At 51.1% G+C, this 12,677-nt stretch overlaps 1 protein-coding gene across 11 annotated transcripts in view; it reads right to left on the bottom strand.

Moving 5' to 3' along the window:
* LUC7L (LUC7 like) overlaps positions 1 to 7,213 on the bottom strand; it is a 30,481-nt gene extending 23,268 nt beyond the window's left edge. For 2 of the 11 annotated variants that reach the window (XM_021086946.2, XM_085018282.1), the window contains exons 1-4: positions 7,008 to 7,213; positions 6,112 to 6,182; positions 5,026 to 5,120; positions 755 to 853 (exon numbers count right to left, since the gene is read on the bottom strand). In XM_021086946.2, the coding sequence (XP_020942605.1) occupies positions 755 to 850 (96 nt within the window). In that variant the 5' untranslated portion in view covers positions 851 to 853; positions 5,026 to 5,120; positions 6,112 to 6,182; positions 7,008 to 7,213. Of the gene's footprint in view, positions 1 to 754; positions 854 to 5,025; positions 5,850 to 6,111; positions 6,183 to 6,295; positions 6,894 to 7,007 lie in introns of those variants that run through there. The other 9 variants (XM_085018278.1, XM_085018283.1, XM_021086947.2 and 6 more) reach the window with 5 other exon arrangements.
* Between the last annotated feature and the right edge of the window lie 5,464 nt (positions 7,214 to 12,677).

The raw sequence follows: 12,677 nt of genomic DNA, 5'->3' as shown, positions 1-12,677 counted from the left end.
AAAGGGTCAGAGCACACACACTGACATGCTCAGTATCCACAGTATCAAATTCCATGAGAGGGTGAAGGCTGGATGAGGAGAAAACATCTAAAAAAGGCTCCTTTGGGAGACACAAGTTATGAAATACCACTTTATCTCCACTAAGTCGCAGAAAGGGTCTGGCAGTACCCAGGCCTGGCGAAGAGGTATGCACACAGAGCTCTGAACCACCTTGAAAGGACAGACAGGTGCACCTCCTGCAGGCCTGGGACCCACCTGAGATGAGCCCTCGCACACGGGCACTGAGAGGACATCCCACGGTGCTCAGACTACAGTTCCTGACAGTGAACAAGAGTGGGATCGACCAGCTGTCTGTGACACAGAACGGACAGTCTGGAGACAGCTCAGGCAGTCACGCAACCCAACCCACCAGATCCAACAAAACGGGTAAACAGGAACATTACACTGAGGGAAAAAAAGAAGTTATCTACGCCACGAGATCACTTTTGTAAGACTCAAAACCAAGAATAACCGTCATGTCCAAGGACTCATAAAATTTGATAAAAAAAATACTTTAAAAAGAAAATGACACATACAAAATGCAGAGTCAGGATGGCAGACAGAGAGACACAAAACAGTACTGGCCGTGCAGCTCCCAGCCACAGTGGTGGGGTAACACCTACTCCACCATTTTGCTTCATAACTTACACACATTATTGTTATGCAGTGTTTGGCTCTTCACGGTAGGGAATAACGAACACTAAATAAAACTTACATCCAGTTCAAAAAACAGGTCCCTTTCTTTACTTGCGATCTCATAATCTGCTCGGAGGGCCAAGTCGTGGATTTTGGTACATTCTCCTAAGTCCATGCGCTGTGGGAGAGAAACGAAAATGTCCATGTGAATATCCATCTTTCTGGAGAAAGCACACAGACCTAGCTGTCATTAAACAAACAATACCTTTCTAGATACTAATCGCAGTAAGAACACTGCGCAACTGAAGATGGCAGAGAAGCCTTATCTTCTTCCCTTCACCGCATGATCACGTGACGTTCAGAAGAGCTGCTTTAAAGTGTACTGATTTCTATGTCTTTTAGCGACAAGCTCCTATGAATCCTTCTTGCAATCCTGACCACTCAGGATGCTCAATGCCCAGACAGAAGTCAGGTTTTGGCAATTACAACACAATCTAATGCCTGGCTTTGTGTGGCTCTTTGTCTAACGAAGAAAATTAAGCAGAACAGGAACAGGCTTTACTTATTTATTTAACTTTGCTTTTCAGGGCTGCACCTGCAGCATATGGAAGTTCCCAGGTTAGGGGTTGAATTAGAGCAGCAGCTGCCAGCCTACGCCACAGTCACAGCCACGTCAGATCCGAAGCATGTATGCGACCTATGCCACAGCTCGCAGCAGTGCCAGATCCTTAACCCAGAGGGGGGCCAAGGACCAAACCCTCATCATCAGGATCGGAACCCACTGAGCCACACTGGGAACTACCAAGAACAGGCTTTAGATTAGATTCAGAGACAAATGAATTCTCCAAACATCTCCTAACCTGGTAAATGACTCTGGACACAGAATTTGTCCCATTTGAGGGGGGGAAAAAAAAAAGCTCTTTTACTAAAAGTATTTGTGTTACCAGTAAGATCAGCCTGATGTGCTATTATTACACACTGTCAACACATAATAAAACAACTAGACAACAGTGCACATTTCTTATCTAAACCCTAAGTTCAGGACCCTCTACAGGCCCCCCACCCCCCCCATCTAAACAGGGACAGGGGATGTCCTTGCGGCACAGCAGGTTAAGGGTCCCCTGTCGTCACTGCAGCAGCTTAGGACACTGCTGTGGTGCAGGTTCGATTGCTGGCCTGGGAACTTCCACGTGCCAAGGCTGTGCCCCCACTCCCTCCAAAAAAGTGAACTGGGGCAGGGTCGTCTGTACGCATGTGCCATGGGTCAGGTCAGAGTCAGCACGTACAAGTTAATAAAACCCAAAAGCCCAGTGAGGCGCTATCTCGGGAGCCCAAGCTGTTGGACACAAGCAAGACTACAGAGGCAGCCAACAATGGAGGCCAGGACCTCCTTTCAGCTCAAACTGCAAGTGGGTTCTAAACAAGATTTTTCAGAAACTTCAGGGGTTACAAAATCCTTAACCTTTGAGGCCAAGTGGAAAGGCTCCCAGTAGCTGACTCATGGGCCTCGATCTTGCAGAAGGTGTGCTCACGTCACAAGAGCACTTCCTTCCTGTCACCAGTGACAGAGCCACAAACGGGCTGCTTAGTGCGGAGCTCATCTGCTCTCACCAGAGAGGAACGTTCACATTTAAAAGCCAAAAGCTGTTTTCGCCTTCATCATGCTCATTCTCAAGTCTGTGTAGCTTCTGTGTGTTGGTTACGTGGGGGATTCCAAAGGTAAGGAAAAGAGATTCTAGAAGCCAAGGTCAAAACGAGAATTACTGCTGCTGTGGGAGTTCCCACTGCGGCACAGTGGGAACGAATCTGACTGGTATCCCTGAGGATGCGAGTTCGATCCCTGGCCTCAATCAGTGGGTCGAGGATCCAGTGTTGTGTGAGATGTGGCTCAGATCCACGTCGCTGAGGCTGTGGTGTAGGTTGGCAGCCTCCGCTCCAATCTGACCCCTAGCTTAGGAACTTCCATATGCCGTGGGTGCAGCCCTAAAAAAAACAAAAACAAGAATTACTGTCACTGTAAATACGCTGACGACTTTTGCTTACACTCTTTCAGATGCCAAATGTAATCCTTTGAAAATACATAGCTTCCAGAAACATAGCTTCCAAGTGCTAGAGCTGAGACGTGAGGGGTAGGGCAGTTCCCACTGGGGCACAGCGGGTTAAGAATCCGACTGCAGTGGTTGAGATGGCTGTGGAGGCGTGGGGCCGATCCCCAGCACAGCGCAGTGGCTTAAAGGAACTGGCGTTGCCATAGCTGAGGCAGAAGTCGCAGCCTTGACTCAATTCAACGCCAGGCCCGGAAACGTCTACATGCTGCGAGTGCAGCCCCGGAAACACACAAAAACACAAAGAAGCCAGTGGGCGTCAGCACAGCAGGAGCGCAGAAGCGACCTCCGGCCCTCCCTTCCTCGGCTCAGGCAAGGGGAAGACAGGCCTGGCTCCAGGGCTCCTCGGGAGGAGCGGGAGGAGCGGGAGGAGCGCTGGCAGGGCAGGGCAGGGCAGGGCAGGGCAGGGCAGGGCAGGGCAGGGCAGGGCAGGGCAGGGCAGGGCAGGCAGCTCAGACACCTGGCAGAGCTCAAGCACCACCCTCGTGGTCCTGCCCAAAGATCCCAAGCGGCTGCCAGACCTTTTTTCACAGCACATCTGTGCTCCCTAACACGTGTGTTTAACCCGAACCCAAACCCTCCAGTGGCCTCACCACACAGACACGCAAGAAAGGCTCCTTCTGGCATCAGAGGACCCGAGTTTTCCCACTGAGACAAGGGCCATTACCTGCCCTCCTGCTCCCTCCAATCTGACTCATTGACACGCGTTTCCGTTAAGCCTCAACGAAGCCACGGCCTCCACCCCTCCATGCCTGAGCCCCAGTGGGAGCAGGTGGGTGTGGAGCGGCCCTGAGCAAGCTGAGGCTCACGGCCACATCCGTCTCGCTCCTGCACATTCCAGAGCGCTGTTCGTGCCAGTGCAGTTTAACTCGAAATGAACTCCTCCTCAGAACCCCCCTCGTTCGCCGCTCCCCCACCTCACCTCCCACGTCCACACAGGGAGACCACGGCAGGGAGACTCGCCTTTACAGCCCACCAGAGCCCCAGTGCGCCCCTCGACCCGCGGCCCCCGACACCGTCAGATGAAGGCAGCTCTCCCGGGCGTCCTCTCCCTTCCCACGGCCCCTCGGGATCGAGCCAGGCTGCTCAACCCCCGCGGGTCATCACCGCTTGGACCCCGCGGCCTCGTGCTCCGTCGCACTCGCTCACACCCGAGGCTTCCTTCTGCTCCATCGCCTACCGGGGCGTCGCCCCCGCCCCGGTGCCCGCGGGCTCTCTCTCACCAGCCCGTCTCCGCTCCAATGTCCCTGAGAGGCGACCCCTTCGCACCCTATCTGGGGCGGTCCGTGACCTACCCACTGAGTCACGTCTGTCCTGCTCCTCCATCAGACGAGAGTAAAGGTTTTGCCTCCTCAGCACCCGAGCCCCATGCCTGGCACAGAGCTGGTGCCCGACAAATTCGGAGGGATTCGCCGGTGCCTCAGGCAGCAGACGCCTGCAGGCCTCGAGCTCATCCTGCTCCTTCCCCCACAGCAACAGGGACCTGCTCAAGAGCCACACGGCTGGGAGCTTCCCTCCAGGGCACAGCCCCCCACTCCGGCCCGCACCCAACTCCAGGCTGCCATGCCTCCTGCGGGAGCACCCGCGGCTGCTGCTTGGGTGGCGGAAGCCACGGTCGCAGCGTGTGCTCCTCTACCAAGTCAAACTGCAGGCAGGCCCGCAGCCAACACAGGCTCAAGGCTCGGCATTCACCCATCTGCTGTCAGAAGGGCCGGCCTGAGCAAATCCAGGACGCCCGCGCAGTCCCCCAGCGGCTGCTCCCTCAAGTGGTAACAATAAACGCCACGACAGATCATGCAAAGAAGGTTCCCGAACACCTGCACAAAGGACCCTTAAAATGAGCAAACTGGAGTTCCGTCGCGGCACCGTGGCCAACAAATCCGACTAGGAACCGCGAGGTTTCAGGATGGAACCTGCATCCTCACGGATACGCGGCAGGTTTGTTCCCACTGAGCCACGATGTGAAGTCTTTTTTTCCCCCAGGCTGTTCTCTTTTTACTTAGCTGTGAGTAACTCAGTATAAAGGACTCTACAAAAACCTGAGTACCTTACAAACGAAACTTTAGAGAAATGAAAACACGTCATCATACAAAATGGCACCACACTAACAACTATCACTTGAAGGGAGCAGGAGGTAATTTCCGTCCGGTAAAAGAAAAAGATTTCAACCTGAGGAGCCTTCCCTGCCCAAACGAATCCACGTGAGTGTTCTATGACATTCTGCCATGCCTGGAGATGCACCTACCGTCCCAGCCAGGATGTCATGGGGGCAGCAGTCCAGAAGGTGACTCTTGCAGACACGGTCATCTGTAAACTTGACCCTCTGTCTGGTTTCGTCTCCTGAAATTCATTTGTCATTTTAAATAAGACAGTATTATCTCGTTAGGAGCAGAAGCACATCTGGTACAATTCACCTGGATGATTTGCAGGCTACCAAATACACTGAAAGGCTCATCTAGAGGTATTTACAACCGGAAAGAAACGGACGGTTTTGATAGTAAATGCATCTTGAAGAATCACACTTAATGAGGTCTGACTCCATCATTGTGCCAAAGAAGTTAAGGAGTCAGGAGCAAAATGCTGAGCGCCCAACGGCCATCAGCCCCACACATACGTGTGGGCAATGAGGTATCAAAACCCACGCTAATCAGAGGGCCATGAATCACCACGTAAAACATAGCTGGTAGTTTCCAACAAAAAGCTACTTATTAATCCAATCATTTGGCTAGGGACGAACGGAGAGGCAGTATTTTGCCCAAAATTACATGGAGAAAGCTTTTCTCTTTCAACTACTGACTGATAAATGATCTAGGCCTAGTCTACCTATCCCGTCACCCCCCCCTTAAAAAAGAGAGTTGGCACCTGGGAGTCACTTTTAACAAGACAATACCAAAAAAAAAAAAAAAAAAAAAAAAAAAAAAAAAAAAAGGCAAAAAAAGGAACTAGGTTAGTCAATACACACTGTGAGTTCCAACACATACTGTACCCATCTGCATTCTTCAAGACCTCAGCTGCAGAATTTTATGCCCGCTGTTGAAAAGTTTTAAAGGAAAAGTTTTCTTGCCCAACCTGCAGTAAGGAAGTCAGGGGAATGATACATACAAGTAAAGGCAAAGTGGAATGTGACAACTTTTAAAGCTAATCTGTGTATATGACACAGAGCTGTGTAATACTAAAGGAGGAATATATTTTAGGATTTGCAAGCATCCAGGATTAATGTAGTGTCTTTTTATTGAAAATGTTTTCTTTCTAAACTACACTTTTAAAGTTATTTGTGAAAAAAAGCAAACACTTTTTTGTTATAACAGCTTAGAAATTGGTTGTGACTCACGGCTCGATGAACATGAGGCTTTTCTGCAACTCCCTTGCAGATTGATGTAGGCAGGCAAAGATACACTGAACCTTTATAAATAAAATAGAGGGGCCACAATTGTTCAGTTTGTATGAAATAAAAATATGGGAAGCAATTCAAAAGCAACTCAATATACAAAGAAAGCTAAAAAGCACTTATTCACCTATGAAGTAAAGTGCAAGGAATCTGCACGGCCTAGCGAATGTGCCAGTGTGAACTTACAACTGCATTACTTCGGTAGAAAAGAAAACGCACACCACAGCAGGTACATAGTTTTGCAAAGATGCGACCACTTTCTCCTGAGACAACCGGCAAGATCTTGCGCTCCTCCCTACAGCACAACCTACCTAACGACTGCCAAGCGCTAGCTCAACAGAGGCTCTCCTGTGTGGCTGGGCAAAGGGGGCTGGAAAAGCACGCGGCATGGACCCACGTTAGAAAAGCTCAATTTCCGGCTTCCCTTGCAGTGGGACACAACAAGAACGCCCAGGGTTACCAGGCCTCTCCGGCTCCCGCGGGTGGAGGCGCTCCGCCAGCCCGCCGCGAACGATCTGAGCCCACGCTGGCTGCAGCCCTTCGCCGACTCCCCGCCCAAGGGGCGGCGGGGGCGGCGGAGGACGCCGAGGGCGGAGAAATCGCAGAAGGTCAACAGGGGAGCGGCTGGCGCCCCACCCACGACGCGGGCTCCGGCGGAGGAGCCCGCCGGGGACTCACGCCGGCGGGGAGAGCGCGGCGGCGGCCGCCGCAGAGGCGCAACGGCCCAGACAAAGGCCCGGCGCGCGGGGGAGGGGAGGGCGCCCGCGCAGGCGCAAGCCGCCCGGCGGCCTCGCTTCGCTCCTGCCCCAGCCCAAGCCTGACCGGCCGCCCCGACTCACCGTCCCGGGCGGTGCCCATGAGCTGATCCAGCAGGGCCCGCATTTGCGCCTGGGCGGACATGGTGGCCGGTGGGAGCGGCAGGGACGGCCGCGAGGCTTCTCTCAAGCTGGGGAGGCAGAGGAGGCGACGGCGGCAGCGGCGGCGGCGGCGGCGGCGGCGGCGACGAAAGCTTGCCGCGTCAGCCTCGAGCCAGCTCGGCTCCTTCCCGCCGCGGGGGACGCCGGGAGAAAGTGCGTCGATGCCCGCTCGTGGCCTGCTGGGAAATGTAGTTGGAGGGCGGAGCCTGGGGCTCGGGCGGACCTTCAAGCAGTCAGAATCAGACATTCTGCAAGCTTTTGGGTCACAGCCCCAGCACTGATGAGGCTCTGCGGCCCACAACTTACATGAGACTAAATAGCAACGAAGTGAAGATCCATAACAGGAAAATAAATCCCGTGTGTTCTTGCTAGCGGTGAACCTCTCAGACTTTAGCTACAATCAGACTAAGTTTTTTACCTGTGAAAATTGGTGTCTGTCTGGGCACTTTGGTTAAAGTTAAATCAAGCAAGCACGGAATAAATGTTAGGTTCTGTGACTGGGGCTTTGTGGCAGTCCCCCTCTGCTCTCCCAACCGTCCATCCACTGAAGCTGCTGCAGCTCTAGCCATATCTAAGAAAGACAATGAACCTCTTGACAAGTGCTGCCTTGAGTACAGCCTTCAGTAGGGGCTGTGATGCTTTCCTCTGGAACTGCCCACATATCCAGATGCCTATTTGTTTTTCCTGACTACAGTGCCTCCGCACCCAAAAGCTTGCAGAATGTCTGATTTACTGCTATGGGATCCTGCACAATCCTGCCTCATATCAAGAACTCCATTTCAGGAGCTCCCGTTGCGGGTCAGGGGGTTAAGGATCCAACTAGTGTCCATGAGGATGTGAGTTTGATCCCCAACCTTGTTCAGTGGGTTAAGGATCCAGCGCTGCCATGAGCTGTGGCAAGGCTGAGGGTGTGGCTCAGTCGGATGCGGTCTGGATGCAGCATTGCTGTGGCTGTGATGCAGGCCAGCAGCTGCAGCTCCAGTTAAACCCCTGGCCTGGGAACTTCCATGGGTGCCGCCCTGAAAGACAAAAAATAAAACAGCAAGTGAGAGTTGTCAAAAATGAAAATTGTCTAAGATTTACATCTTGGGGTAAAAATCCACCTTGAGCCATCCATCTTCAAAAGCCTTAAACACAAGGCCCTACGGTATAGTACAGGAAACTATATTCAGTATCTTGTGATAAACCATAATGGAAAAGAGTAAGTAGAAGGGGGAGTTCCCATCGTGACAGAGCAGTCAATGAACCTGACTAGCATCCATGAGGACAAGGGTTCAATCCCTGGCCTCCCTCAGTGGGTTAAGGATCCCCCGTTGCGGTGAGCCATGCTGTGGGTCACAGATGTGGCTCAGATCCCGCCTTGCTGTGGCTCTGGCATAGGCCGGCGGCTACAGCTCTGATTGGACCCCTAGCCTGGGAACCTCCATATGCCAAGGGTGCGGCCCAAAAAGACACAAAGACTAAAAAAAAAAAAAAGAAAAAAGAAAAAGAATATATAATAAAAGAATCACTTTGCTGGACAGCAGAAATTAACACAACATGGTACATCAACTATATTTCAGTAAAATTTAAAATTCTTTGAAAAGAAACTTGAGCCTGCTGCCAAGTAAAGAATGTCACTCGCCAACTGACCCGACAGGATTAGGTCACTGGCCAGGGCAGCTGCTGACCTTCAACACCCTTGGAAGGAAGTCCGGGTGGAGGTCAGGAATGAGGCACTCTGTTCCGGGAAAAACTGGCAGAACAGGCCTTCAGAGAGTTAGATATTTCCAAGACAAAATTTTATGAGCCCAATTTCTTGCAATTCTCATTCCTCGAAAGGCTGTAAAGTAACTAATGGAGATATCCGCTCCTCGGGACCAGCAGCAAGCTTCTTCCAGGTGTGAACTTGACCGCAGGTACCCCTTATATATACACGGATGTCCCGAACTCCTCTTCAGAGCACCTCCAAATTCAGAGCTGAGAGGCTGTCTTCCGGGCTCCAGTCCTCAGAAAGCCCTGAGTAAAACTGAACTCACAGCGCTCAGGTTGCATGGGGTTTGTCTTTTTTTCCAGTTGACATTGGCCAGGACTTCACCTTTGTATCTGAAGTTTCCCTCTGTCTCCTCCACTTCAAATAAATTTGTTTTTTATGCACCAGCGTTAAGATAATAAAAAAATCTTATTTTAAATTCCTCCTCAAAGCATGTATCAGGCCCACCTAATTTTATTGGTGAAAAACTGGTTTTCTATCAAATTTCTTAAAGGAATATATAATTCCAATCCACAAACATTTTCAAGAAATTAAAAAGATTGAATATTCAACAGTTCCTTCTATGAGACCAATATGATCTTTTTTATAAATTTCACTGTCAGTTTAAATCCTCACCTTAGGAAGTTCCCAGCTTAGCGGGAAAAGAATCTGACTAGCATCCATGAGGACCAGGTTCCATCCCTGGCCTTGCTCAGTGGGTTACTGATCTGGTGTTGCTGTGAGCTGTGGTGTAGGTGGCAGAAAGAGCTCAGATCCTGGCTTGCTGTGGCTGTGGTGTAGGCCGGCGGCTGTATCTCTGATTGGAGCCCCAGGCTGGGAGCTACCATATGCCCCTGGTGAGCCCCTAAATAGCCAAAAAAAAAAAAAAAGAAGAAGAAGCTGTGGGGAAATAACACTTCCCTGCATTTCTGAGTGCTCCAGTAAAAAAAACCCTAGCCCCATTAAATTCTACTCTTAAGCCCGTAGCCATTTGTTTAGTTAATTGCTCTGATTCAAAAGTATAACAACTGGAGTTCCTGTCGTGGCTCAGTTGTTAACGAATCCGACTAGGAACAATGAGGTTTCAGGTTCAATCCCTGGCCTTGCTCAGCGGGTTAAGGATCTGGCGTTGCCATGAGCTGCGGTATGGGTCACAGACGCGGCTCAGATCCACGTTGCTGTGGCTGTGGCATAGGCCAGTGGCCACAGCTCTGATTAGACCCCTAGGCCACAGGACCAGCGCTAGAAAAGGCAAAAAAAAAAAAAAAAAAGGAATAAAGCTTTAAAAAAAAAAAAAGTATAATAACTTGCATTCTCTCTGAGAGGACCCAGTAGTTACAGGTTGAATTAAGTGCCCAGGTGCTACTGAGGATTTTGGGTTATCTTTCCAGGTATTTACATTTCAAGGAGAATGAGGCCTAGGAATGCGGATATGACTCTAGGTCCTGAATGTCTGTGGGGAAGACATATTTACATACCAAAGTGACAGGGACAGGGAGTTCTTGTTGTGGCTCAGCTGTAACAAACCCAACTAGTATCCATCAGGATGCAGGTTCGATCCCTGGCCTCGCTTCGTGGGTGAAGGATCAGAGGTTGCCAGGAGATGTGGTGTAGGCTGGCAGCTGAAGTTCGGATTCGACCCCTAGCCTGGGAACTTCCAAATGCTGCACAAAAAAGACCAAAAAAAAAAAACTGATAGGGATAGAGTAGGATGACTACATGGTCAGTTTAGAAACCCACTAGGGAATTCAAGACATAAAGGGGGTTTTCTGGGAATTTGGGAGACTGCTGTAAGTAACAGCCACTCTAGAAAAAGAATTCAGTAACCTAGCAACCATCTACACCACCATGAAGAAAGATCGTGTTCACCTGAGTACCAGACCCTCTCAAGTCACAAACCCTGACTTGAGAGGGTCTGGTGCTTTGTTTTGGCTTTTTGCCTTTTTAGGGCTGCACCTGCGACATATGGAGGTTCCCAGGCTAGGGGTCCAGTCAGAGCTGTAGTCGCTGGCCACAGCCACAGCCACGGGAAATCAGAGTCTTCGGCCTACACCACAGCTCACCGAAATGCCGGATCCTTAACCCACTGAGCAAGGCCAGGGATCGAACTCGCTTCCTCATGGATGCTAGTCAGGTTCATTACCCGCTGAGCCATGATGGGAACTCCTCTGGGGAGTTTTACTGTGCTGTAGCGGGTTAATGGTCTGGCTTTGTCACTGCAGTAGCTCAGGAAGCTCCCGGCCTGGGAATTTCCACAGGCAGTGGGCATCCCTAGCAGAAGAAGGGACTAGCATTTCTGCATGTAGCCAGGACAGAAATGTAGGTGAAAGGGCAAAAACCTAGGTAAAATGGGACATTATACTCCACATGAAATGAATTCTCATATTTTGGTATATTTACCACCCTTTTGCTAATATACATATGATTTAAATAGCACCATGACAGCCCCAGTCAAACCATTCGGGGTAAAAGAGGAACTAGTGATGCAAACCTTGACGTCTGCCCAAAACTGAGGGAAAAGGGGGTCTTCTAGCCTCCCCACTTTTTGATTATAAAAATATATCCCTTTGCTCCCAGGGCTGCTGCATTCCTTTGCCAGCCCACTCACAAGTATCCTGTACTAATAAACTCACTCTTGGAACTCCTGGTGCAGCTCAGCGGGTTTGGAACCCAGCTAGGATGCCAATTCGATCCCTAAATCAAAACTTTAAAAACCATTAGCGGAGTTCTCACCGTGGTGCAGTGGTTAACGAATCCGACTAGGACCCACAAGGTTGCAGGTTTGATCCCTGGCCTTGCTCAGTGGGTTAAAGATCCGGCATTGCCATGAGCTGTGGTGTAGGTCCCAAATGCAGCTCGGATCCCAGCGTTGCTGTGGCTCTGGCATAGGCCAGCGGCTACAGCTCCGATTAGACCCCTAGCCTGGGAACCTCTATATGCCGCGGGTGTGGCCCGAAGGGAAAAAAAAAAAAAGGCAAAAACACTAAGTAAATGAATACATAAAAATAAAAACCATTAACAAAAGATGTGGGTGGAGTTTTCCTGCAGCCAGCATGTTAAGCATCCCCTGTTGCCCTGGCAGCAGCCCTGGTCGCTGCTGTGGCATGGGTTCCATCCTCGGCCTGGGAACTTCCACATGGCCCTGGGGTGACCAAAAAAAAGAAGAGAAAAATACATGGAAGAGTAACTGGGGGTAGGAATGGATTCCTTAAACAAAACCTTGAAAGTACTAACCACTACAAAATTGGTACTTTCGAGAGTTCCAGTGTGGTTCGGCGGGTTACAAACCCGACTGGCATCCACAAGGATGCAGGTTCCATCCCTGGCCTCACTCAGTGGGTGAAGGATCCGGCATTGCCCTGAGCTGCGGTGTAGGTCGCAGACCCGCTAGGATCCCGTGTTGCCCTGGCGTGGGCTGGCGGCTCCGATTTGACCCCTAGCCGGGGAACTTCCAGTATGCTGCAGGTGCGGCCCTAAAACAACAGAACAAAACAAAAAGCGGTGCTTTTTAATATCCCAGTAGGAACCTCTGCTCATCTAAAGGCACTGGAAAGTGCAAAGACGGAAACCGAGGTAGTTAAAACGCACGTCAGCGACAAAACCTCGACACCAATGCAGAGCGTTATGGCACAACACGGAAAGACAAGAGCAGGCGCGTCCGGAAAGGAAGCGTCAGCCGGACGCACGGAAAACAAACTAAAGACGCTCGACGCGCTAACAAGCAGGAGAGCAGCAGACCTGCCCCGCGCGGCTTCCACCAGGACCCCAGTGGGCCCGGCGCAGCCCCGTTGCTAAGCAACTGGGGCGGGGCGCGGGAGCAGGGTGCCGGGCCGTGTCCACCCCGCCCCGGAAGTGACGTC

This window comes from Sus scrofa, chromosome 3, assembly GCF_054392235.1.
Source record: "Sus scrofa isolate SSC_HxYL_T2T_F1_AM1 chromosome 3, Sscrofa_HxYL_maternal_Yorkshire_Landrace_v2.0, whole genome shotgun sequence".
Taxonomy (NCBI): Eukaryota; Metazoa; Chordata; class Mammalia; order Artiodactyla; family Suidae; genus Sus; species Sus scrofa.
The sequence above is the reverse complement of the archived record's forward strand: the minus strand, read 5'-3'. Positions and strand labels throughout refer to the sequence as shown.